Source organism: Cetorhinus maximus, chromosome 15 (assembly GCF_964194155.1).
Source record: "Cetorhinus maximus chromosome 15, sCetMax3.hap1.1, whole genome shotgun sequence".
NCBI classification, from domain to species: domain Eukaryota; kingdom Metazoa; phylum Chordata; class Chondrichthyes; order Lamniformes; family Cetorhinidae; genus Cetorhinus; species Cetorhinus maximus.
This window is the reverse complement of record NC_135893.1, coordinates 49,802,804-49,828,545: the sequence shown is the minus strand read 5'-3', so window position 1 is coordinate 49,828,545 and position 25,742 is coordinate 49,802,804. Positions and strand designations below refer to the sequence as shown.

General features: G+C 42.3%; 1 protein-coding gene across 1 annotated transcript in view; it reads right to left on the bottom strand.

Annotated features, from left to right (window-relative positions):
- Positions 1 to 25,742, bottom strand: part of LOC144691151 (uncharacterized) — a 369,111-nt gene that overhangs the window by 52,729 nt on the left and 290,640 nt on the right. Inside the window, exons 59-64 of the mRNA XM_078559217.1 lie at positions 25,238 to 25,399; positions 23,621 to 23,785; positions 23,062 to 23,227; positions 19,616 to 19,815; positions 16,193 to 16,285; positions 1,642 to 1,846 (exon numbers count right to left, since the gene is read on the bottom strand). Of these exons, the coding sequence (XP_078415343.1) occupies positions 1,642 to 1,846; positions 16,193 to 16,285; positions 19,616 to 19,815; positions 23,062 to 23,227; positions 23,621 to 23,785; positions 25,238 to 25,399 (991 nt within the window). The remainder of the gene's footprint in view (positions 1 to 1,641; positions 1,847 to 16,192; positions 16,286 to 19,615; positions 19,816 to 23,061; positions 23,228 to 23,620; positions 23,786 to 25,237; positions 25,400 to 25,742) is intronic.

The window sequence follows — 25,742 nt, the reverse complement described above, 5'->3', positions numbered from 1 at the left end:
GGTCCTCTTGTGGTGTTGTTTGTGGTAATTCAGGTAAGGCACTGTTATATAAAAATGGAGTGTTACACTATTTAATGTACAGTGTTTTATTTTTCTCCTGTTCCTTTAAGGTCACATCATCTCGATCATTTAGAGTTTAATTGTCAATTGGCCTTAAACTTTGCAAATTGGAATGTCCTTGTCAGTTTAAATCTACAGTTTTAGAAACATGTATGATCTTAAAATTCTTTTGCATCTGCAATAAAGCTCCCCTACCACTAACATGTTGATTCAGAGTGGAACCCTATTTGCATGACTGCATTAAAGTCTCAAATGCTTCACGTGCTCTCAAATTCCATCCAGATGTAGCCACTGATGTTGAGCAATCTGACTGACTGCACAAGATCACCATTTTTACTGAATGTGATCGAGAGGCAGCTTGTCACTAATAGTGGTTTGGAGTCCACAATGGATTATCACACTTGATGTCCACAAAATGTGTGAAAACGATGGGAAACTGAGTGAGGGAAGAAGAAAAACATCAGCTTTTTAAAGAATTAATCTTCTCCAGGATATAATAAAGGATGGAAAATGCAATCCTTTTGTTTGAAATGTTTTTTTTTAGTATTGTAATTTGCGGATTTCGCTATCTTTTAATTCATGCATTCACAGGATATGGGCATCATTGGCTAGACCAGCATTTATTACCTATCCCCAATTGCCCTTGAGAAGGTGAACAGCCTTCTTGAAGTGCTGCAAACTCCATTTTTGATTAATTGGGTTTTGGAGAGGCTTCCTAGATTCACCTTCTGATCAGGACATAACTGAATAAACATCAGTGAAATGACAGGAAAGTGCAAGGCATTTATGATAGAATAGTATTTGACACATCAAAAGTAATGGATAGAAAATAGTGCAGCAGTTCTTATGGGCATATTACTCTAATTAACGCTCAAGCTCATTGGCGTATACCAAATGTACATTATGCCGCGAACCAGCACAACTGGGCAGCATTTTCAAACATAGATTTTTGGAAAAAAAAATGCTGTAAAAATATTCCTGGTTATATTTAAGGGTGTTAACTTGTTGCAGTTTGATTAACACACCTGATCACAATCTGATGTCTTATCACAAAGAAATAAGCATTTGTAATTAATCAGCGTCAAATTGCCCATGTGAGTAACTTGATTTTAAATTACTGAAAATTACTAACAGAAACTCAGAACCACTTGCTAGTTATATTGTTGTACAGTTATCAGCTTCATAGCAAATTAGAAAAAAATATATTCAACAGTTTTTAAAAGGGAATGATTAGTTGGCCTTGATCGGTTTAAATTTTGAAACCTCCTCGAAGGCCCCAATAGATCACAGCTACTGGAAACTTCCAAAGGAATTAACTCATCCTGATGGAATGTCATGGTGGTTAGTGTTATGGATGGGGCCTGCTTCTAGCGTGATGTTTTTTAAACTGGCGCAAAGGATCACAGAAACTGGAGTCATGCTAAAAGTAAAATTCACTGCGCTTTTGCACTGGTTATGCCAATTTCAGGTGAGCGGTTCTGAAAAAAAAAAACCAGCGCAAGAGGATGGAAGCTCCAGACTATCGTATCCAAGATCTTTTCAATCTTTGTTTTGCATTTTCTTCATAAGCTCTGCACTTACTTTGTAGTTCTCCTTGTAACTGTTGTAATGTTTCTTGAATCTTTTCTAGGTACAATGGAACAACATGTAGCATCATCTGCCTCACTCTGCTCAGCTTCCACATCTGACGGAACATTCTACCACCATTCCTAATGGCGTCCGCTGTTTTCTGCGAGGCTTTTAGCATCCAGCCACATGTTTCATACAGGAATGCAGTGTCTTCAACCTATAGAAGGATAAAATTATCATTCAGAGTACAGGTGCAGGGAGGAAGATGTTTTGCCCATAATCTCAGACAGATGTGTTTCAGGCCATTCACATCAAGTTAACCAGGAGTGTTAACAGAATCCAAGATGGTTGGTGAAGCAGAAACCAAGATACAGAGCTTTTCTTTATTAAGAAGTTTACTGACTTGTTCAGTCTCACAGCTCTCCTCCTACTCAACCCAATGTCCCAGCTATCCCCTATTTATATGTCCTCAAAGTCAATTAATACCCGTCAACTCTTTCTCTTAACCTTAACAATGTAATTGACATGACATTAACAAGGAGTACCTCTACATAGCTGATTATTGAGATTGAAAGCACAGCCTTACAGACTGGCAGAATGCAGTGGACAGATAAGCTAGAAAGACTTTAGGATGCCCTAAGTTTGCCTTCTTGGTGGCAGAGAGAAAGGCCATCCAGAGACAAGGACAAGACAAGACAAGAGACAAGGGAGGGGGAGAGAGAGAGAGAGGAAGAGAGGCCCGAAGACCAAACAACCAAAGCTGTGAGATAAACCACTTTGTGCGTTATATCATCCAGTATATTCTGCGTTAAAACTGTAAGTCACCGCTTGAGTTTGCCCACATAGTTTATCTGAGAACTTAATAAACTTGTCCTGGCTTTCTTTCAATAAATTCGATTCGCAACAAAGCTTTGCTACCAAGTCTGTACCTGCCTTAAAGGGCTGCAAATACCCCCAAAATCTTAGAGACCTGCAAAATATTTATGGTCAAATTAGTATGTTTAATACAGCAATATTTTAAATACTTAATTTTTCTTTCAACAAAGACTTTAACAGAATCGAAACTTCTCACTCTGGAACAAGCTGCATAAAACTGCCCATGTGTGAAAACATGCCTAAGAACATGCATTTTTCTCCACTAGAGAGAGATACATGGTTATATAGATAGTTTCAGGAGCACCACTCCGCAAGCATGCAGCAAGGGGAGGAGGCAGGCCCTATGAACTACAGGAACTGAGTCCGAGCCATTGGCATCATGCTGGAGCCAAGTGAGCTAACCAAGCCCCACAACCTAGGAGCATAAATACAAATTTTATTAAGAGTCTGACCTTCTGACTTGTTTACAATTACAGAATATGAAGGTCTAATTGGGAACTATTTTCTCTGGAGTTGAGAAGGCAGGTTTACATCTGATGGGCACAGATCTTATGGTCTCCGGATCACCAGAGATTGGATGTACCCCAGAAGATGCGCTAAGAGATCCCGCGGAAGTCCCAATGCAAGGGCTCCATGGGAATTGCACGGGAAGTTTGAACTTCTGATGGGTAATTCCTCTGCTCCCTGGAACCCTCCAATAAAGTCTCCAACTTTGAGTTAGAGTCAGACACTTCAGACAGATATTATCCAGGAAAAATAACCTAGTCTAACTCCTGGGTAACTATACAAATGACCCCCAATCACTCACACTAACCACCCCAACTCCTTCCTTGATCCCCCCGACCAGTCTACCCCCCGACTCGTCCTGACAACTCCCCCCCACATGACCCAACTAGCCCTGACCCACCTATCACCTGCCACCCTACCCCCTTAGCCAACCCACCCTAGCTCCTAACCCACCCGACCCCCTTATACACTTACCTTCTCTCCGTAGCTTTTCAAAGAAGCTTTGTGACATTTAAACTCTACTTTATGGGAAACGGTAGCTAGTGCAGTAAAAAGGGGGTGTGGCTTCTACGCGGATTCTCTCCACTGCTCCCTCTAAGGTTTGCTCTACTGACTCGGTTGTGTAGGGTCCTCCATCGGAAGATCGCTCAGAAATACTGCAGAAAGCTAAGTGTGTATTTTTTTGTCTGATCAGGGTCGGAAATAGGGGTTCCGATCCTGAGTGGAAGATCTGGGCCTTTATTTCCTTGAAATCTGCCTGTTATAATTTCAGTAACTCCTAATTACCAATCTATTCCATGACATGAACTTTGTTTAGAAAACAAGTCTCATAGCAACATTAAAGTCTCATAGCTCCTTCCTTGGACATTGAAGATAGACAGAATCATTGAAGATGGACGGAACCAAGGCTGATATATTTTTTTCATTAACCTGACAGCTTTCCTAAAACATTTTCATTCAAATCTAATTAATTTTCATTTTTAGCACAAAGGATAGCTTTTGGATAATAAGATGTATCAAATAATTGTCCCCATCATTAATTGTTATCTCTACCACTCTCTTGCCATCTTCACCTCTCCCATCAATCCCATCCTATCCCTCACAGAAACAATCTCTCCAGTCAAACTTTGTTGCTGGGTTCCCCTTACCTTCCGGTGTTCCTGTTCTCCATCAATTCCCCCCACTCCTGTCGCTGCCACCACCACCATTGGCAGCTGTAAGTACGTCACCACACTCCAGTCCTCCGCGTACCCCACATGCATCTGCACACACCTGGGTACCTTCCACCAGATAAACCCACCAACAGACACTCCCCTTAAAATGACAGGCAAAAAGTTAGTGTTCTTATTATAGAAGATTATATACGAAAATATATAATTATGTGCAGTCAGCAGGGCTGAGTAGTCTAAGGTGCTGCTTTCAGATCAGTGTTTCACGTAGAACTGTGGGTTCAAATGCCACTCCTGACATGAAATTAGTGGCTGGTTGTTCATTTCTATTTGACAATACTGCAGACAGAAATCTTCAAATTAGAAGTAAGTTTGACTGTGTGTGCTGAATTCTGGTCACCTTTCCATCAGCCCATTTCAATATTATAAATGAAAATAAGCCAACGGCAGACATGTTAAATCATTACTTTGTGTCAGTATTTAGAGTACAACATGCCAGACGTCTCAAGAGACTAATATTAAAGTACGCACAGAGTCACCAAAATTAACATTGGCAAAATAACAGGAATGAAGAAAATAATGGCATTAAAGAGTGACAAAGCCCCAGGGTAAGGTGGTTTTGTACAAACATGTTCTGTGAGGTTTCTTAGTCAAACAGAACAAACCTTATTTGCACAAGAGCTTCCGTGGCTGCTTGTACCCAGCTAGCCCCTCGTACAGCCATTCTTTTCCTAGGAAACCCTTCCTTAGAATTTATTCCCCCGTGCTAGCCACACATTGGTTGAATAAATCATGTGACCCCCCTACTCAGTTGAACTGATCTTAAAGTGACAGTCATCACAGGTTTCTATCAATTTTTTTTCTTTCATGGGATGCATTGCTTACAAGGCCAGCATTTGATGTCCATCCCTAGCTAGGACTTTTGAGAGGGCAATTAAGAGTCAACCACATTGCTGTAGGTCTGGAGTCACAAGTAAGCAAGACCAGGTAAGTATTGGCAGATTTCCTTCCCTAAAAGATACGTTTTTACGACAATTGATGAGTTTCATGGTCACCATTACTGAGATTAGCTTTATATTCCAGATTTATTAACAGAATTCAAATTTCACCAGCTGACGTGGTGGGATTTGAGCCCATGTCCCCAGAGCATTGGCCTGGGCCGCTGGATTACTAGTCCAGTGACATTACCACTACACCACCATCTCCTCATCCCAGTGTTTTAAAGGAAGTAAGAAAGAATATCATTAATTCTCTAACTATAGTCTTCCACAGTTCTCTCAATTCAGGAACCATTCCTTTAGATTAGAAAATTGCACATGCCATTCCACAATTTAAAAAGGTGAGAGAGGGAAATCAGGGAATTATAGATAAAAGTCAGCTCTCACAACTGGTATTTTCCTCTCCGGGTGTTGAATGCAGGCTGAAGCAAGTTGAACAGATTGCCAGACATCTGTTTTTCTTGATGGCCTCATTATGAATGCATGGCCGAGCTCCAAGAATGACTAATGGACTCAGCTTAACAGTGGATTTTTAACACAGATCGGTGCCAGCTTTGTTTGATTGACTGCTTTATGAGGATAATGAAGTTATTCTTTGATGTGGTTTTTCAATACCTGTTTGTTTATTTGTACAGGATTAAGAGGTGTTAAGAGGATTACATTTTTTGTCATCGATACTATGAATGATTGTGTTCACAGAACCACGGAATTCCTATGGCGCAGGAGGAGGCCCATTCGTGTCTGCACCAGCTCTCCGAATGAGCATTATGACTTAGTGCCATTCTCCCGCCTTTTCCCCATACCCTTGTACATTGATTATTTAAGTAGAAACATCTAATGTCAGAACTGTACACAATATTACAGCTGAGGTCTAACTAGTGTCTTATATAAACTCAGCATAACCTCCCTGTTATTGTACTCTATGCCCCTATAAAAAAAGCCCAGGATACCGTATGCATTATTAACTGTTCCCTCCACCTGTCCTTCCACCTTCAATGATCTATGCACATATACACTCAGGTCCCTCTGCTCTTGTAGCCCCTTAATAATTGTACCCCTTATTTTATATTGTCTGTCCATGTTCTTCCTACCAAGATGCATCACCTCACACTTCTCCACATTGAACTTCATCAGCCAGCTATCTGCCCACTTCACTATCTCGTCTGTGTCCTTTTAAAGTTCTATATTGCCCTTCTCACAGTTTACAATGCTTCTAAGTTTTGTATCATCTGCAAACTTTGAAATTGTCTCCTGCACACCAAGATCTAGATCATTAAAATATATATCAGGAAAACCAAGGGTCCCAATACCCCGGGGAACTCCACTACAAACCTTCCTCCAGCCTGAAAAATATCCATTGATCATTACCCTCTGTTTCCTACTACTCAGCCAATTTTGTATCCATGTTGCTAGTGTCCCTTTTATTACGTGAGCTATAACTTTTCTCAAGTCTGTTGTGTGGCACTGTATCGAATGCCTTTTGAAAGTCCATGTACAGCACATCAACAGCATTACTCTTATTAACCCTCTCTGTTACCTCTTCAAAAAACTCCAGCAAGTTAGTTAAACACAATCTCCCATTTAGAAATCTATACTGGCCCTTCCTAATCAACCCACATTTTTCCATGTGACTATTAATTCAATTCCTAATAATTGTTTCTAGAAGCTTCCCCACCACTGAAGTTAAACTGACTGGTCTGTAATTGCTGAGCTTAACCTTACAATCTTTTTTGAACAAGGACATGATGTTTGCAATTCTCCAGTCCTCTGGCACCTCCCCTGAGTCTAGGGAAGACTGAAATATTATGGCCAGTGCCCCTGCAATTTCCACTCTTACTTCCTTCAATAAGTGCCAACAGTTTATCCAACACTTCCTCCTTATCAATTTTGAGGACTTCTAGTGACAGAGTTTCCTCCTCTGTCATAGTGGCCACGGTAGCATCTGCTTCCTTGGTAAAGACAGATGCAAAGTGTTCATTTAACACCTCAGCCATGCCCCCTGACTCCATGTGTAAATCCCCTTTTTGGCCGCTAATCGGCCTTACTCCTCCTTTTGTGACTCTATTACTATTCGTGTGCTGATAGAAGACTTTGGGATTCCCTTCTATGTTGGCTGCCAGTCTTTTCTCATATTCCCTCTTTGCTTCTCTTATTTGCTTCTTATTTGCCTTTGAACCTTCTATATTCTGCCTGGTTCTCAATTGTATTCTCTATCTGACACCTGTCATAAGCACAATTTTTCTTCTTTATCTTAATTTCCTTCTCCTTTTTCATCCAGGGAGCTCTGGATGTGTTTGCCCTAACTTTCTGTTTTGAGGGAATGTACCTTGACTGTGCCCGAACCAATTCTTCTTTGAAGGCAGCACACTGTTCAGCTACAGCTTTTCCCACTAACCTTTGGTTCCATAAAAACAAAAAACTACTGCGGATGCTGAAAATCCAAAACAAAAACAGAATTACCTGGAAAAACTCAGCAGGTCTGGCAGCATCGGCGGAGAAGAAAAGAGTCGACGTTTCGAGTCCTCATGACCCTTCGGCAGAACTGAGTATAGTTAGGAGAGGGGTGAAATATAAGCTGGTTTAAGGTGTGTGTGTGGGGGGGTGGGTGCGCGGGGATAGAAGTTGAGGGTGGGGTGGTTGTAGGGATAAGCAAGCAGTGATAGGAGCAGATAATCAAAAGATGTCACAGACAAAAGGATCAAAGAGGTGTTGAAGGTGGTGATATTATCTAAGAAAAGTGCTAATTAAGAATGGATGGCAGGACATTCAAGGTACAGCTCTAGTGGGGGTGGGGTGGAAAGACTGACAAGGTATTAGTTGTAGATTTAAAAATAATGAATAGAAAAATCTATATAAATTATTGAAAAAAACAAAAGGGAGGGGGAAGAAACGGGGTGGGGATGGGGGGAGGGAGTTTAAGATCTAAAGTTATTGAATTCAATATTCAGCCCGGAAGGCTGTAAAGTGCCTAGTCGGAAGATGAGGTGCTGTTCCTCCAGTTTGCGTTGGGCTTCACTGGAACAATGCAGCAAGCCAAGGACAGACATGTGGGCAAGAGAGCAGGGTGGAGTGTTAAAATGGCAAGGGAGGTAGAGCTGTACCTTGAGTGTCCTGCCATCCATTCTTAATTAGCACATTTTCTTAGATAATATCACCACCTTCAACACCTCTTTGATCCTTTTGTCTGTGACATCTTTTGATTATCTGCTCCTATCACTGCTTGCTTGTCCCTACAACCACCCCCCCCTCAACTTCTCTCCCCCCACCCCCGCAACCTTAAACCAGCTTATATTTCACCCCTCTCCTAACTAAACTCAGTTCTGCCGAAGGGTCATGAGGACTCGAAACGTCGACTCTTTTCTTCTCCGCCGATGCTGCCAGACCTGCTGAGTTTTTCCAGGTAATTCTGTTTAACCTTTGGTTCCAGTCTATCCAGCCCAGCTCCATTCTTGCCCCGTTGAAGTTGGCTCTCCCCTAGTTAATTATTCTTACTCTGGATTGCACATTGTTGTTTTCTACCGTCATCCTAAACCTTACGATACAAGGATCACCGTCTCCTAAATGTTCCCCCATTGACACTTGATCTACTTGGCCCACCTCATTCCAAGAACCAGGTCCAACAGTACGTCTTTTCTTGTTGGACTGGACCTATACTGCCGTAGAAAATTCTCCCTGAACATAATCTCAGATCTCTTGCCCCTCTCCGCCCTTTACACTACCACTGTCCCAGTCTACATTTGGGTAATTAAAGTCCCCCATTATAACTACTCCATAATGCCTGCATCTCTCTGTAATTTCCCTGCAGATTTGTTCTTCTACGTCCTTCTCACTATTTGGTGGTCTATAGACTACACCGAGCAATGTAATTGCACCCTTTTTGTTCCTTAGCTCTAGCCAAATTGATTCTATTCATGAACCCTCTTTCTCCAGCACTGCAATGCTCTCCTTAACCAATGCAGCCACCTCTCGTCCTTTTCTTCCTTTCCTATCTTTCCTGAGCATTTTGTACCCAGGAATGTTTAACACTCAGTCCTGGCCTTCCTTGAGCCAGGTCTCTGTTATCACCACATCACCATAATTCCGCACGGCAATCTGTGCCTGTAACTCCCCAGTCTTATTTACTATACTCTGTGCATTCACATACATGCAGTATAACCCTGATTTAGACTTCATTACTTTCTTCCTTTCTCCAACGCTGCCTATTAACTTACTATTCTCTATTCTAGTGCTGTCTCTCCTGGTATTTTGTGCACTTTGGCTTTACTCTTTAATATTCTCTCCTGGCTCCCACATCGCTGCCGAGTTAGTTTAAAGTCCTCCCAACAGCACTAGCAAAACGTCCCACAAGGAACTCAGTCCCGGCTCTGTTCAGGTGCAACCCGTCCGGCTTATACAGGCACCATATTCCCCAGAGCCAGTCCCAGTGTCCCGGGAATCTAAAGCACTCCCGCCTGCACTATCTTTCCAGCCACACATTCATCTGCCTTATCCTCTTATTTCTGTACTCACTTGCATATGGCACTGGGAGTAATCCAGAGATTACTCTTTTTCAGATCCTGCTTGCTAATTTTCTACCTAGCTCCCTAAATTCTGTCTGCAGGACCACATCCCCTTTCCTATCTAAGTCATTGGTACCAATGTGGACCATGACCTCTGGCTGTTCACCCTCCCCCAGAAGAATGTCCTGCAGCCGCTGAGTGACATCCTTGACCCTGGTACCGGGGAGGCAACATATCTGGAGTCACGTCTATGGCCACAGAAACGCCTGTCTGTTCCCCTAACTAATGAATCCCCTATCACTATTGCTCTTCCTTTCGTCCTCCCCTCCTGTACAGCCAAGCCGCTGTAGCGCCACAAACTTGGCTCTCACTGCACTCCTCTGAAGAACCAGCGCCCCCACCAGCTTACAGAATGAAAAACCGATTTGTGATCAGGATCCTAGGGGACTCCTGCACTACCAGCCTAGTTCTCTTGGATTGCCTGGCGGTCACCCATTCCCTTTCTCTCTCCAGGCTCCTAGGCTGTGGTGTGACCACCTCTCTGAACATGCTATCCACGTAGCTCTCAGCCTTGTGGATGTGCCACAGTGATTCCAGCTGTTGCTTGGGCTCTAAAACCAGGAGCTCGAGGTTCTGCAGCTGGCAGCACTTCCAGCACATGTGATTGTCGAGGACACAGGGAGGGTCCGTGACTTCCCACATATTACAGGACACACATTCCACTCAACTCAGCTGCCCATCCATGTCTTAACTTTATTCTACTTTGGTTTATTTATATTACTTTATTATACTGGCCATGGCTTTCCCTTATTCCCGGTGTTTCTCACTTAAATCCAACTATCGTTGCTTCTTTAAAAATAATACCTTTTTCTAATTTACTGCAATTTAAAGACATTCCCTAACAGCTGTTTCTTACCAACCAATGAACTTACCATTTTCCTGTGATGCCACTAATAGTTTTTTCTCACTCTCCGTTCGAACTCAGTATGGGCCAGTTCCAAGCAGCTGACTGGTGTGCCTCTCCGACTCCTAGGTAAGTGGTGTAGGCTTCAAGCCTCGGTCCTGATTTATACTCTCCCACTCTGAGCTGCTTCCTCGTGGGTCCGCCGCCTCTCCAACTCCCAGGTAAATGTTTGAATGATACTTTTATAAAGTTGTAAAACGAGCAGTTTTTTTCCAAAGGATATTTTTGAGCCATGTTCGCTTAGTATGTCAGCTTCAGGAGCATTTCAAAGACTTGCCAAAAGTTCTGTACACAATGGAAATTGGAAGAGTGTATATATATATATGGAGGATGCATTGGGGTAATGGAAGGGGCATGGGGGTATGGAGGTGATATGAGGGGGCATGGAGGTGATATGAGGGGGCATGGAAGAGGCTTGGGGGTATAAAAGACTATAAGACATAGGAGCAGAATTAGGCCATTCGGCCCAGTGAGTCTGCTCTGCCATTCAATGAGACCATGGCTGATCTGATAATCCTCAACTCCACTTTTCTGCCTTTTTCTCATAACTCTTGATTCCCTTACTGATTAAAAATCTATCTCAGCCTTGAATATACTTAATGACCCAGCCTGAACAGCCCTCTGTGGTAAAGAATTCCACAAATTCGCTACCCTCAGAGAAGAAATTCCTCCTCATCTCTGTCTTAAATGAGTGATCCCTTACTCTGAGATTATGCCATCTGGTCTAGGCTCTCCAACAAGGGGAAATAACCTCTCAGCATCTATCCTTTCAAGCCCCTTAAGAATCTTTCAATAAGGTCGCCTCTCATTCTTCTAAATTCCAATGAGTACAGCCCCAACCTATTCAATCTCTGCTCAAAAGAAAATCCCTCCAGACCTGGGATGAACCTAATGAAGTTTCTCTGGTATGAGGGGGCACTGGCAAGACCCTCTAAACTTACCTGTCAAAAAGGTTCCTGGCTCCACAGCAAGTTCCCCTCAAGGTTCACAAACTGACTTACCTGGTGGGGTTCCCACAGCCTTCAAGAACCCACCCACCTACATGAAAATACCATAAGAAATGAAATTTGATTCTCCAGAAATTTAATTTAAATTGAGAACTGACATCACTCTGAGTGAGCTGTCATGATTCTCGAAACGATGAAAATGACAGGTGTCAGAAATTGTGGAGGAAATTCAGAATTGCGACCTGGATGCCTCCGCTTTGGCCCTCCCAACTCAGGTTTGCTCCAAGCTGGGAGGCCAAAATTCAGCACCTGGTAATTGGGAAATTACTAAAGTGTACAAGTGGAATGTCTGAACATGTTGAAAATTTTCAGATAATTAGAGAGAGCCAACATTAATTTGTAATGGTTTTATTAATAGGGGCACAGAGTACAAGAGCAGAGGGGTTATGCTGAACTTGTATAGGACACTAGTTAGACCTCAGCTGGAGTATTGTATACAGTTCTGTGCACCACATTTTAGGAAGGATCTGAACACATTGGAGAGAGTGCAGAAGAGATTTACAAAAATGTTTCCAGGGATGAGAAACTTCAGTTATGAAGATAGATTTGGGACTGTTCTTCTCACACCTAACAGAGCTGATGTTATTTATATGGACTTCCAGGAAGCATTTGACAAAGTCCCTCTGTCACAACGACAGGACACTGTGACTGAGTGAGATCTACCTGCAACGTCACCAGCTAACCACAGACATTTTGAACTGTTTAAAGAACTGTTTTAAAAAAAATACAAGAAAAGACACTGACCAAAAATGGCTGCCACAAGTCAACTGATGTCTGATATAGTAAGTTGACCACTTTTCTGGAAAACTTCTATATGAATTTCACTGCAGGCCTGTTGCTTGGAATTTTGCACCTGGGAGGTGTCAAGGTCCGCTTCAAACAGGGAATCTCTTGAAAGGAAAGCATTAAAGGAAGGTTTGTAGTGGAGTTCCCCAGGGGTTGGTTTTGGGACCCTTGCTTTTCCTGATATAAATTAATGGTCTAGACCTTGGGGTGCAGGGGACAATTTTAAAGTTTGTGGATGATACAAAACTTGGAAGCAAGGAGGGCAGTGTAGAACTTTGAAGGGCATAGACAAGTTGGTTGTGATGAAGTTCAATGCAGAGAAGTGCGAGGTGATTCACTTTGATAGGAGGAACATAGAGAGACAATATAAAATAAGCGGTATAACTCTAAAGGGTGTGCAGGAGCAGAGGGACCTCGGTGTACATGTGCATAAGTTATTAAAGGTGGCAGGACAGGTGCAGAGAGCAGTTAAAGCACACAGTATTCAAGGCTTTATTAATAGGGGCATAGAGTACAAGAGCAGAGGGGTTATGCTGAACTCGTATAGGACACTAGTTAGACCTCAGCTGGAGTATTGTATACAGTTCTGTGCACCACATTTTAGGAAGGAAGTGAACACATTGGAGAGAGTGCAGGAGATTTACAAAAATGTTTCCAGGGATGAGAAACTTCAGTTATGAAGATAGATTGGACAAGTTGGGACTGTTCTTCTTGGAGAGGAGAAGGCCAAGAGGAGATTTATTTGAGATGTTCAAAATCATGAAGGGGCAGGCCAGAGTAGATAGGGAGAAACTGTTCCCACTCTAAAAGGATCAAAAACGAGAGGGCATAGAGTTAAAGTGATTTGCAAAAGAAGCAAATGCAATGTAAGAAAAAACTTTTTCACACAGCGAGTGGTTTGGGTCTGGAATGCATTTGGAAGTGTGGTGGAGGCATGTTCAAATGAGGCATTCAAGACGGCATTAGATGATTATTTAAATAGAAACAATGTGCAGGGTTATGGGGAAAATGCAGGAGAATGGCACTGAGTCATAATGCTGATTCGGAGAGCTGGTGCAGACATGATAGGCTGATTGGCCTCCATCTGCACTGTAACAATTCTGTGATTAAAAATGCAAAAGGCTGGACTTTGATCAGCTGTAGTTCTATCAAGATGATGGGACCTGCTAACCAGCCAGATATTCATCAGACATTCAAAACCTCCTGTGGAGGATGAAATAATCTCATCCCCTTTGGATTTCTACCTTAACATGTGTTAAAGATTTTGGAGATCAACAAATGGAATTACTTGGTCTACAACAATGATCTAATTCCTTACTAGGAATATACAGACAGGAGTTTTAGAAACTGGTTCTGCCAAGTAGAATCAGGAAGGAGGGGGAGAAAGAGACATCACAGTCGTCTAAAAAGACTGCTGGAAAAGGGCAGTAAAGATCTCTCTCTCTCTCTCTCTCTGAAGCTAAAAGAATATCTTCAACAAAGTGTAGACCTGAACCAAGTCAACTCCAGAATTCTACAGGAAACCAACTAACTTCAATGGCCACAACATTCAACAATCTATGCCTCAAAGACAAGCAAAGGACTTAATCATTATATTCTTTTAACTTTTTATCTTTCTTTTAACTTTTTTGACTTTCTCACTTCTGATATCTTTGTGTGTGTGTGTGTGTGTGTGTGTGCATGCATGTGCGTGTGTGTCGTCATGTCTTATTATTTTTTTCTTGGGTTTAGTAACTACTCGTTCTTTGACTCAAGAAAACCTGGTTTTATTGGCTCCTTATTAAAAGAAACATTTGGATTGGAAAAGGCATTTACAAATTCTAGAAAAACCTTTGTTGCAACCAACCAAGGGGGCTGAACAGAAGGGGAGCAAGCTCACTCCTTCTCATCCGGTCGTAACACCTCATAAGAGACTGCTAGCTAATGTTGAAGCTGATGGAATAGTGGGAAAATGATTGACCTGGTTAGGAAATTGGCTGAGCGACAGGAAACAAAGAGTAGAGATAATGAACAAATACTCTAATTGACAGAATGTAACTAGTCGTGTCCCACAGGATCTCTGCTGGGGCCTCAACTATTGTATTAATCAATGGCTTAGATGATGGAATAGAGAGCCACATTCCCAAGTTTGCCAGTGACAGTAAGATAGGATGCACTGGAAGCCATTAAATGGTAGCATAGGATTGCATGGAGATTTTGACAGAGTAAGTGAATGGGCAAGAAGGATAGAGTACTTTCTAATTGGTGAAATGTTATAACAGTGAAGGGCTGAAGCGACTTGGGGGTCAAGGTACATAGATCATTAGTGTCCTGGACAGGTACAGAAAATACTCAAAAAGGCTAATGAATACTGGCCATTACATCTAGGGGGCTATAATACAAGGAGGTAGAAGTTATGCTACAACTATACAAAGCCTTGGTTAGACCGCACCTGGAGTACGGCGAGCAGTTCTGGACACCACATCTTAGGAAGCATATATTGACCTTGGAGGGAGTGCAGCGTAGATTTACCAGGATGATACCTGGACTCCAAGGGTTAAATCAAGAACAGAATTATGAGGAAATTATGAGGGTTGTGTTCCCTGGAATTTAAAAAAGGTTAAGGGTGAATTGATTGAAGTTTTCCAACATGTTAAGAGTACCTGATAGGGTGGATTGAGAGAAACTATTTCTACTGGTTTGGGAGTCCAGGACTAGGGGTTACACCTAAAAATTAGAGCCAGACACTTCAGGAATGAAATTAGGAAACACTCCTACACACAAAGGGTGATAGAAGTTTGGAAATCTCTTCCGCAAATGGCAATTGATGCGAGATCAATTGTTAATGTTAATACTGAGATTGATAGATTATTGTTATCCAAAGATATTAAGGGATACAAACATGTGAAATAGAAATAGGCCATTCAGCCCCTCATGCTTGCTCTGGTATTCAAGAAGATCACGGCTGATCTTATTTCAAATTCCACATTCCCAACTACACCTGATAACTTTTGATTCCCTTGCCTAATAAGGATCTATCTAACTCTGCCTTAAAAATATTCAATGATCCCACCTCCATCCCCTTCTGAGGCAGAGCATTACAAAGTTGCACAACCCTCAGAAAAAAAAAAATTCTCCTCATCTCTATCTTAAAAGGGTGACTCCTAATTTTAAAATATTGCCCCCTAGTTCTGAACTCGACCATAAGAGGAAAAATCCTTTCCACGTTCAACTTATCGAGACCATTCAGGATCTAATATACTTCAATCAAGTCACCCCTCACTCTTTTAAACTCCAGTGGAAACAAACCCAGTCTGTCCAACCTATCCTCAAAAGAGTATCTGCTCATTCCTGGCATCAATCTAGTAAACCTCCTCTGAACTGCCTCCAATGCACTTACATCGTTTCCTTATATAAGGAGACCAAAGCTGCCTACAGTATTCGCGGTGTGGTCTCACCAATGTCCTGTATAATTGAAACATGACATCCTTATTTTTTTTCAATTCATCTTGTAATAAAGGATAGCATTCCATTAGCCTTCTTAATTACTTGCTGTACCTGCATACTAACTTTTTGTAACTCATGCACCACAACACCTAGATTCCTCTGCACCTCAGCAAAGATGGGTAGATGGAGTTAGATCACCCCTTGAATGTTGGTCAGAACACTCAAGGGGCTAAATGGTCTACCTCTGTACTTAAATTCCTAGATTATAATTTTTCATAAGACTAGTAAAAGAAAATTGAAAATTCTAAAACTGTGGGTGTGTGGTACTCACATTTTTCCTGAATTTCCAAACACGGAGATCAAAATCTTTGAGCTTTTTCAGCAACTGGTTCTTAAGCTGCAAAACAATTTCTGAAAGTTTGGCCTAAAAACAAAAGAAAAAAACAACTCAATTGGTTATAAGGAACTAGATTTAAAACGCATTGAATAGAGGACTTCTCAACAACGTCAAATCCTTAAGATTCTCGTCAGCAGCGTAAAATTCAGAGAGAATTAGAAAATACTGCAGCAAATGATATAATAATACAGGAGCTGAAAGTCCAATTAAAATCAGCATCAAACAACAGGTTCTCCTGTGTCTTAGTAAAAACAATCCCTCGGTATTGGAAGATGCTTTCTGCCGGAAAACCATGTTCCCTTGTCGCAGAGCTGGAAAAATAACCATCTGTACAATACCCAATGATGAAACGCTATGAACAATAACTGCAAAATTACATTGAACTACTACAGAGTCCTTTATTGAATGTGCTAACCTCAGTTCACTGGAACAATTCAGATATAGTTAATTAATATTAATTAATCTGACTTTCGGCCTCCATGTAAGCCCCTAACATGCTCCTCTAGTCTTTTCCAGCTTTCAAATCTCATCATTGCAGCTCAAATAATACAGATCTCCAAATGCTGTTGACACGTGAAGGACAGAAGAAGCGGTGAAGACATAATGATAAGATAGCAGTCCATTGAATTCAATATCGTGAAGTGGACTTAAACAAATGGTAATAATTATACTTCGCATGAGGGGAGATTGGGTGAAAAGCAGATGGATTTGGAGGTTCAGTTTCAGAAGCAGCAGTTTAAGTGGCAAGGAATGTAGAATATAAAAGTCTAAATGCAATGATGAATATGAATATTACATTTGGGATACTGAATGGAGTTTAAGGTGCCAAACAATAGGAAAAATGTTGCTGAGAAAAGAGACTGTCTAAGCTTTTCATCTTGCACTCATCAGGACACTCACAAGAATAACAATATAAGGGAGAAAACAACAAATTTATACTGTACGTGAAGAGAAGCAGTACAAATTGCTGTTTTCACCTTATATTGGTATTCTTGCGAGTGGCCTGATGGATGTAAGACAAAAAGCTTAGACAGTCTCTTTGTTCAGCAATACTCAAGTTCTATACAACCAAATGACTAAATTGGGAGAATGTTGAGGCAATATAGAGCTTAGAGTACAGATTCAATAGAATGTCACCTGATATGAAAAAATACAAAGAAATACATGGGCAGTTTGGGTTATTTTTGTTAGAAGAGATGTGATTTGACAGAGTGACAGGAAAGATAGTAACAGACTGATTCCAGTGATTGTGGGGCCCAGAGAAAGGGTAAACAGATATAAGATTAAATGTTAGACTTAAAACAAAGAACAGAAGAAACATTTTTACACAAAGGGCTGTGAGACTGGGAAACATCCTGCCAGAGTTGGTGATTGAGGTAGAGATTATGGGCCAGGTTTTCACTACTGAAGCAGGTAGCTCAAGTCAGGAAATTTCTTGACCCTGCAGATCCGTCTCCATGCAAACGATCCCGGCAAGGATGGTTTTCACTCCGGGGAGGCGGGGTTGGGATGAATCAGGCCCGGCAGATCAAAGATGGCCACGGAAGCGGGTGAGTGCCGAGGCGGTCTGGTTAGAAGGCCTGCCTTGCTTCTCTGAGACTTTGGGCTAGATGTAGAAAAGGCTGTTAGGCCTTCTAACCCTTACCCCCACCCACCCCACTTTCCCCTCACTCATACCCCTCCATGCGACCTCCAAGTCCCCTCTTATCTCAATGCCACCTACATGTCCCCATATACACCTCATGCCACCTCCATGACCCTTCATATCCTGATGCCACATCCTTGCCACCTCATACCCTGAAGCCACCTCCAAACCCCCTCATGTCCCCATGCCACCTCCATTGCTGCTCACCCACTATCCAAAATGGGCAGACCTCAGGAGCCCAGAGATGCAAAAAGGACTAATAATCAGAGAGCCCTCACTCATACACAATTGATACCGAAAGAGCTCTCATTCATGAAACCCATTCAAAAAATTTTAAATCCCCTCAAATGGTCAGTCTGTTGTAAAAACAAAAACTTCTATTCACTAACCATATTAAATACCATACTAATCCTTTAATAGCCTCTTAAAACTGTCAAAATGTGATCTCAGCAAGGGGCTGAGTTAAGAGGTTTTAGAGCGTTTGAAACATAGCCAAGCATTCATAATGGGCTCAGCTGCAATAACAACCTTTAGGAAATGTCAACAATGAGGTCTATTGAAACTGTAGGAACAGACAGTTAATGGGTTTTTCCAAGCTACACCAGATGGCCTGTCAATCAATGTACTCCAGTCTGTTTTTTTTACTCTAACTGAATGCTGAAGCCTGTTTTTTTCATGGTTGAATGGCTGAAGGTTTAAATCACTGCAGGCCATGACGCTTAAGTAGACCTTACCTGCTCTTCAAGAGCATTTACACCTCCCCATAAATTTGTGCCTCCCACACTGCGCTAAGGCCCTTAGAGCAGAAAAATGGGGTCTGTTAGAACTCAGCACTAATTTTAAATGGCCTTACTGAGTTTGGGTTTCCAGGCTGTGCAATTGACACTCTGTCCCTTTTCTCCTACCAGCAAAAAATTGGATTTGCCAGAAATTGGGGCTGGACTTCCACAACTGCATCTGGGTTGGGTCCATCATTTTTTTTTAAAGGCCTCTGGAGTTGCCCGAACAATTTCCAACAATGCAACATTTCCTTAGTATTGCACTGCAATGTCGGTCTAGATTATGTGTTCAAATCACACCTCTAGCTAGGTCCTTAGCTACCAGCTGAGCTAAACTAATATGGCTAGCAGCTATATAGCTATGATAATATGTTAACAGAACTCATTAAAACATACCAACCAGCTAGTCACTTACACAGTATCATAGGAACTTAACAGCACAGAAGAAAGCAATTCAGCCCATCATGCCTGTGCTGGCTCTTTAAAAGAGTTAAACACCAGCTTTTCCCCCCAAAATCTTGTAAATTAGTCCCCCTTCAAGGACATGTCCAAACTACCTTTGAAAAGAAGTTCCTATGGAATCTGATTCCAACTCCCTTTCAGGTAGTGCACTTCATATCTCAACAACCCTCCTCTGGGTGAAGTGAAGACATTTCTCGTTTCCTCCCCAGGTCTTTGCCAATTATTTTAAATCTGTGACCACTTGTTAGTGGAAATAGTTTCTCCCCACTTTCTTAATCAAAACCCTTCTTCTATTTTTAATTCTTCTATTGGGTCTTCCCTTAACCTTTGCTGCTCTAAGGAAAACAATACTACCTTCTACAATCTCTCACATAACTGAACTTCCTTACTCCTGGTAAACCTCCTTTGAAAGAGTTAAAGTTGAAATCTATTAGCAATTACATGTATTGTTGAATGTCTAGCCAAAATTACCTCGGTTCTGGTAACGAGGTGCCCACAGCCTTGTGCTGTTACCCTTAGTACACTCTGCATACTCTTGTTGACAACGGCCACCGCGACATGTCCAAGCTCTCCTTTTCTTGTCTGGTTCAGCGTGTGATACAGTTCTGCTTTTGCATTGCCTCTTCCATTGGAGCAAAAAGCCAATTCTACTCCCTCCTCATCCGATCCACCTTTGACACAGACAAGCAATTAATATTTAATAATATCTTCTGTAACAAGTGGAAAGATATCAAAGATAATGGAACAAGAAGATGCTGGAAAATTGTGAAACAAAATGCAGGAGTTTTAAAAAAAAATCATTTGTCCTTGGGATGCGAGTGTCGCTAGCAAGGCCAACATTTATTGCCCATCCCCCTAATTGACACCCACACTTCTTATTCAGCCTTTCTGCAGCAGTTTCATACAACTGAGTGGCTTGCGAGGCCATTTCAGATGGAAGTTTAGGGCTAACCACATTGCTGCGGGTCTGGAGTCACATGTAGGTCAGACCAAGTAACAATGGCAGATTTCCTCTCCTGAAGGGCACAAGTGATCCAGATGGGCTTTTAATGACAATCTGGTAGTTTTGTGATGATTATTAATGAAACTTTTATTCCAGATTTAGTAATTAATTGAATTCAAATTCATTCCCTGGGAATCATGGGGTTTTAACTCATGTCTTCAGAGGGTTAGTCCAGGCCTCTGGGTTACTAGTCCAGTCACATTACCACTATTGTAACATACCCCTAAACTAGCGATGAACTAGCTTAATAAATAACTAAAATCTAATGCAACTAAACTCATTTTGTACCCAACTTCTCAAACAGTTGATGCTGGTGATGATTCTGCTATAACCATTCACACATCTTCCTGACACATCATCTTATTTAACCCATTGCCACTGCCTTATGCTTTGTACCATCATCCCTTTGGTCATCTAATCTCTTTTACCTTCCACTCTATCACAAAGTTCCCCTTCTCTTCTTCCCCTCTCCACACCTTCCACTTCTTCTTGGCTCTGCTTCAAAAACTGTTATATCTACAACTCCCAGTTCTAGTGAAAGGTCGCTGACCTGAAATAGTAAGCCTGTTTCTTTCCACTGATGCTGCCTGACTTGCTGATAGTTTCCAATATTTTATGTTTTTATTATTGAATAGTTTTGAGTTTCCCTTTGAAATCTGTTTGTCTTGTTTGCCCTTCAAGATGATAATTAAACCCTAATTGGAAACTGCACCCTAAGTCATCAGGTCTGGAGCAGATTTTGGGTGTGATTTCCACCATGACCACCTTTTGGACAAACAGTCATCACCAAGTAGAGCTAACATTGATCTAATTTGCATTTGTGTTATGATGTGGTCAATGTTTCATGTGGCCATACTCCTCTCAAAAGGCAGCTCAATCTCCTGGAGGTGTTTGAATGTGAAGAGTTTCCAGTAGGATCTCAGAAGGGGTATTAGCTGTTGTGTTTAATTGTATGCAAGTGGTGAGCATTAACTAGGGATTTACTTTAGTCCCAATAAATAGACAGACTAAAATTGTGGTTGTTGGGTTAGGAGGTGAATGCTTGTAATGTGTAAAGCTGTAAATAAATATAAAGGTGTGTAAAGATTGGCTCCAGTTTTATCCTTCACCGACTGAACTTTCTGGATTAAAACATTAGTTTTTGGGGATTCAGACCCTGTGTGCGGGGCTTCAAGCCGCAAATTAAACTTGGGATCCATTAGCGGTCCATATTTACAAGTGACTACATAAAAAAAAATGTCTTCCAAACTTCCATCCAACGTTCCCAGTCTGAAGACGCTTATAATTTTCACTGAAAATGGCAGTCTCTTGTCTTGGGCTGCCCTAGTCTTTCTGGGTGGGAGCAGGAATTCAAGTATTCCGGCAGGTTGACACAGAAATGGTATTACAGGGGGGACCTAGGCAGGGGGTGCGTCTGAACTGGTTATCCGACCACAATTTACATATGTAAGCACTCTACCTGCTTTTTTAAAAAAAAAACAGTTCTCTGGCTGCCTGGATAGAGGTCTCTCAAAAACCTGGAGTGGTCGACAACTTGGTCCACCTAACTGCCGTTTTATTTTGGTCCTGTTCCCGTCCTGTTAATAAGCTCAAACAAGGCAGCAGCACATTAAAGTCATCCTCTATGGTTATTATGCAGTAAAAGTACATAAACAGAGCATGTTGGTAACCTAGCACTGAGCAGCAAATCGGGAGAAATATTCACCCGTGAGGTTTGATTTTGACTTTTTGCCAGGTGTCAGGACCTGTAATGACGTGGCAGCTGTCATTCTGAAGCCCAGCTTCATCAGAGCAAAGGAGCTGCCAAATGGCCAATGCAGCTTGTCAGATAAAGGCTGTCCAATATTGGGTTGCTCACGCCAACAACAAGCTGCCTTGAGAGGGAGTCGCAATTGTTCCTGCTCCTCTTGGCCTCAAAAAATAACTTCAAGAGTCTTTGCTGGGCCTGTTTGGCTCTATTACTCATGGAGCTGAGCAGCGCGTGCATGGTCCAATTATTCCAGCCTAAAATGGCAACTGGGATCTGAGGAATTCTTGTTCCATGAAAGACAAATGTGCGGTGAGGGTTAGAGGTCGGGGTATTGGCGGGGGGTGGGGCTACTGAGCCCCAATCACTTTGCGGTAGGCCAATTTTGTACATCAGGTCTCAGCCAAAATAATTTGCTCACTGAACTTTTACATTTCCGATCTCAACTGTGTTGCTATTTTAGGTGCCATAAGTGACAAATTGGCATCAGAAAATGTTGCTCTGCTAAGTTGGGTTATGGGGGGTAGACAGGGAAGTGGAGTTAGGGCCATAATTAGATCAGCAATGAACTTATTGAATGCCACAGCAAGCTTGAGGGGTCAAATGGCCGACTCTTGCTCCTATTTCTTATGGCTTTATGCCCTTTGTTCTTATGGATGTAGAACCACTCCCAATCTCTGCACCGTGCCACACTATATGAATGCATGTTCTCCATTTGATCTCCTCAAGCCAATGAGTGGCAGCTACTTCATAATATTTTATCAAATGGTAAAATTAAATATTTGATTAGATCTATTCATTAGTAATCCTTATCATTTGGAATACAGGAAAGAGGAGCAGGAGTAGCCCATTCGGCCTGCTAGATCTTGGCTGATCTTCTACCTCAGGGCCACTTTCCTGTACCATCCCCATAGCCTTGATGCCTTTATTATCTAAAAATCTGTCGATCTCCGTCATGAACATACTCAATAACTGAGCCTCCCCAGCCCTCTGGGGTACAGAATTCCAAAGATTCACCACCCACTGAGTGAAGGAATTCCTCTTCATCTCGGTCCTAAATGATCTGTCCCTTATTTAGAGACTGTGTTGCTTGGTTCTAGACCCCCCCCAACCAGAGGGAACATCCTTCCTGAATCTACCCTGTCGAGCCCTCTAAGAATTTTGTACCATTAGTGTATCCAGTATAGTACTGCTGACATCCCTTCTCGTGTGTGCTGGCTAGTTTTATTGCCTCTCTGTAATCGATCTTTCCCTCTAGTACGACTCTTCTCTTGAGGGCGGAGGCAGTGTACTTTCCCAGCAGGCCTAGATGACTGGCTTCAGAAGCTTTCCACTGTGAAGGAAGCAAAAAAAAAATCAATATTTCCAGTTTTTGTATTTTAATTTTGGAATCAAAAGTGCATCTAAAGTTATAACAAGACATATGGATTTTAAAAATCAAATGGTTCAGTGTACAATCACATGTTAATTTGATGCCACAGCAGGCATGGACCTTGAAAATGTTAAGTAGTTTTATCATATATGAATTTAGAAAAAAATAGCATTGCCGTATTGGGTTGTCAAATACTATTCAGTGATAAAATACTTGTGCAATAGCTGATATACGAACATATACAAACATTATGAATTAGGAGCATGAGTGGGCCTACTCGGCCCCTTCAGCCTAACACCAGACAAATGTCAAATATAACGCATCCTTCCACAAAAGCACAGTGAACTCAATTACCTCCATATCAAGGGAGTAGTTCTTCATGTCCGCCTGTCCACCATTCCTCAGTGACATTCCCAACACCATGTCATGTTTCTCATCACTGGAAAGACTGACTCGGGTTTGGGATGACAGAACGACTTCTCCTTTATTTCGCTGATGTTTTCCTGACAGTTTGATAGACTGTAAACACAGTTGGAGCTTTTCATTACAATGTTACCTCAAGTATTTTCTTGTTCTTTTCATCCTGTTCTGTGTTAGATTCCCCTTTCTCATCTGCTCCCCTGAATTTTTGCTAACATTGAATCCATTTTGGAGGGAGGGTGCTGGACACTAACACTCCATCCATAAGGCTATAGATGAGCCTGTAGAGTGGCCGTTTTACCAGTAGCGATGTGAGCCAGTCCCAGTACTACCCTTGTTCTTTGATCGCGGTGGTGGGACTGTCCAATGCTGGCAATCCCGACATGGCCATATCCTGGAGCCCAGTTAGGATTAAATCCCAGTCAGTCTGCTGAGGTTCTCGGCCCCTGGAAGGGGAATTTCCTGCATGAGTTTCTCCTGTAGGGCAGAGGTCCTACCCCTGATTGCAATTTAATGCTTCCCCCACCAAGGTGCGGACTGGGAGGCGGAGGGAGGGACATATAAATCAGGCAGGTAGGCTGGTGGGGGGAGTGGCGAGCCCAATTTCCTCCCAATTCCTCCAAAGTAAATCTGGGGTGGGAAGAGTTGAGGATGGCCTTCACATCTGTAGGCCAAGTGAGGCTCTTGAGGGTCAGCTAAAGGTATCATCGCAACACAACTGGTATTCAAACAATGGCGGGCAGGAGCCAGGCCATGGAGGCAAGCTGCCAGGTAAACCTTGGAGGGGCATGCCTGTGGACTGGTGGATTGATCCCTACCTCTCAGGGCCCTCACTACCCCACTATGCCGGAATCTCCCTGATTGGCCCCGCAACTCCACCCCATTTACGTGCATCCTGGAGCTCCAGCGGCGATCCCCATCCTTGGGCCTGCCGCAGTACTAGCAGTGCCACCGGATGGTCCAGCGGTGACACTGCTGGTACTGGAGAGCTGCCGGCCAATCAGATTGGCTGGCAACTCTCTAGGGCAGGACTCCCTCCTAAGCCGTTGGGGTGGGGGTTGGGGATAGGTGGGTGGTGGAGGTCCCACTCTAGGTCAATTAAGGCCGCAGTAAGCGTATTATTGCTGGGGTTTTCCGTTGCCGCTGTGCGGCGGATGTTATAGTTGGGGGCGCAGGGGGTGGGTGCGGTCTCCCATCCCCTCATAAAATCTACCCCATTAACTCAGCTCAAACTGGAGATGGAACTTGCTATGCCTGTGGTTTCTGTGATACATTTAGTCCGAGCTTAACCAGCTGAGATGCTACCGTTTACTTTCATAACATGCTGACCCAATGCTCTTGGTTCTTGGTTTTTCAGGTTGATCCCACAACTTAAACTAAAAAATTAGTACCAACCAACTGCTTAGTTTTTCAGATTGTAATACTGTTGCTAACGAGGTTTAAAAGGAATGAAGTTAAAATCTAGGCCAATCAGTCTTTGTAAAAAGTCCCGCAGGATGAGTAAAGACAAAACAAAAACTAATGGCTAAAATAAAACAAAACAATCCACACATTTGACATGTTACAGAAGGCCACTTTCAGGTAATGGTTCAGCTGGTCACGATAATCAGTTTGGATCCTCCCAAGAATGCCCTGCCTTCCACAGGATGACTGGATAACATTCGAGAAAGTGACAGCAATCCAGATATTGTCTGGCCTCATCGGTCTGTTATTCTGCAGAAAGTGGAAAACAAATTTCAAACGGCTGTGTTCCATCGTGATTTGTCATTTATCTATAAAATATCCTCTCCAGGATCCTTAGACACAGATTAGCCGTGAGATCAGCCATGATCGTAATGAATGGCGGGGCAGGCTCGAGGGGCTGAATTGCCTACTCCTGCTCCTAGTTCTTATTAGATCTAGACCGTTGCATATTCCTATGTTATCTTTGAGATACAAGATGAGGTGCCCATGGAAGGGACCATAAAATAAGTAAATCTCACCTAAGTATGACAAATATCTTTGGGAGCTGACTCCAAAACTGCTTGTCTGTAAAGCAGGTTAGCCACTACTACAT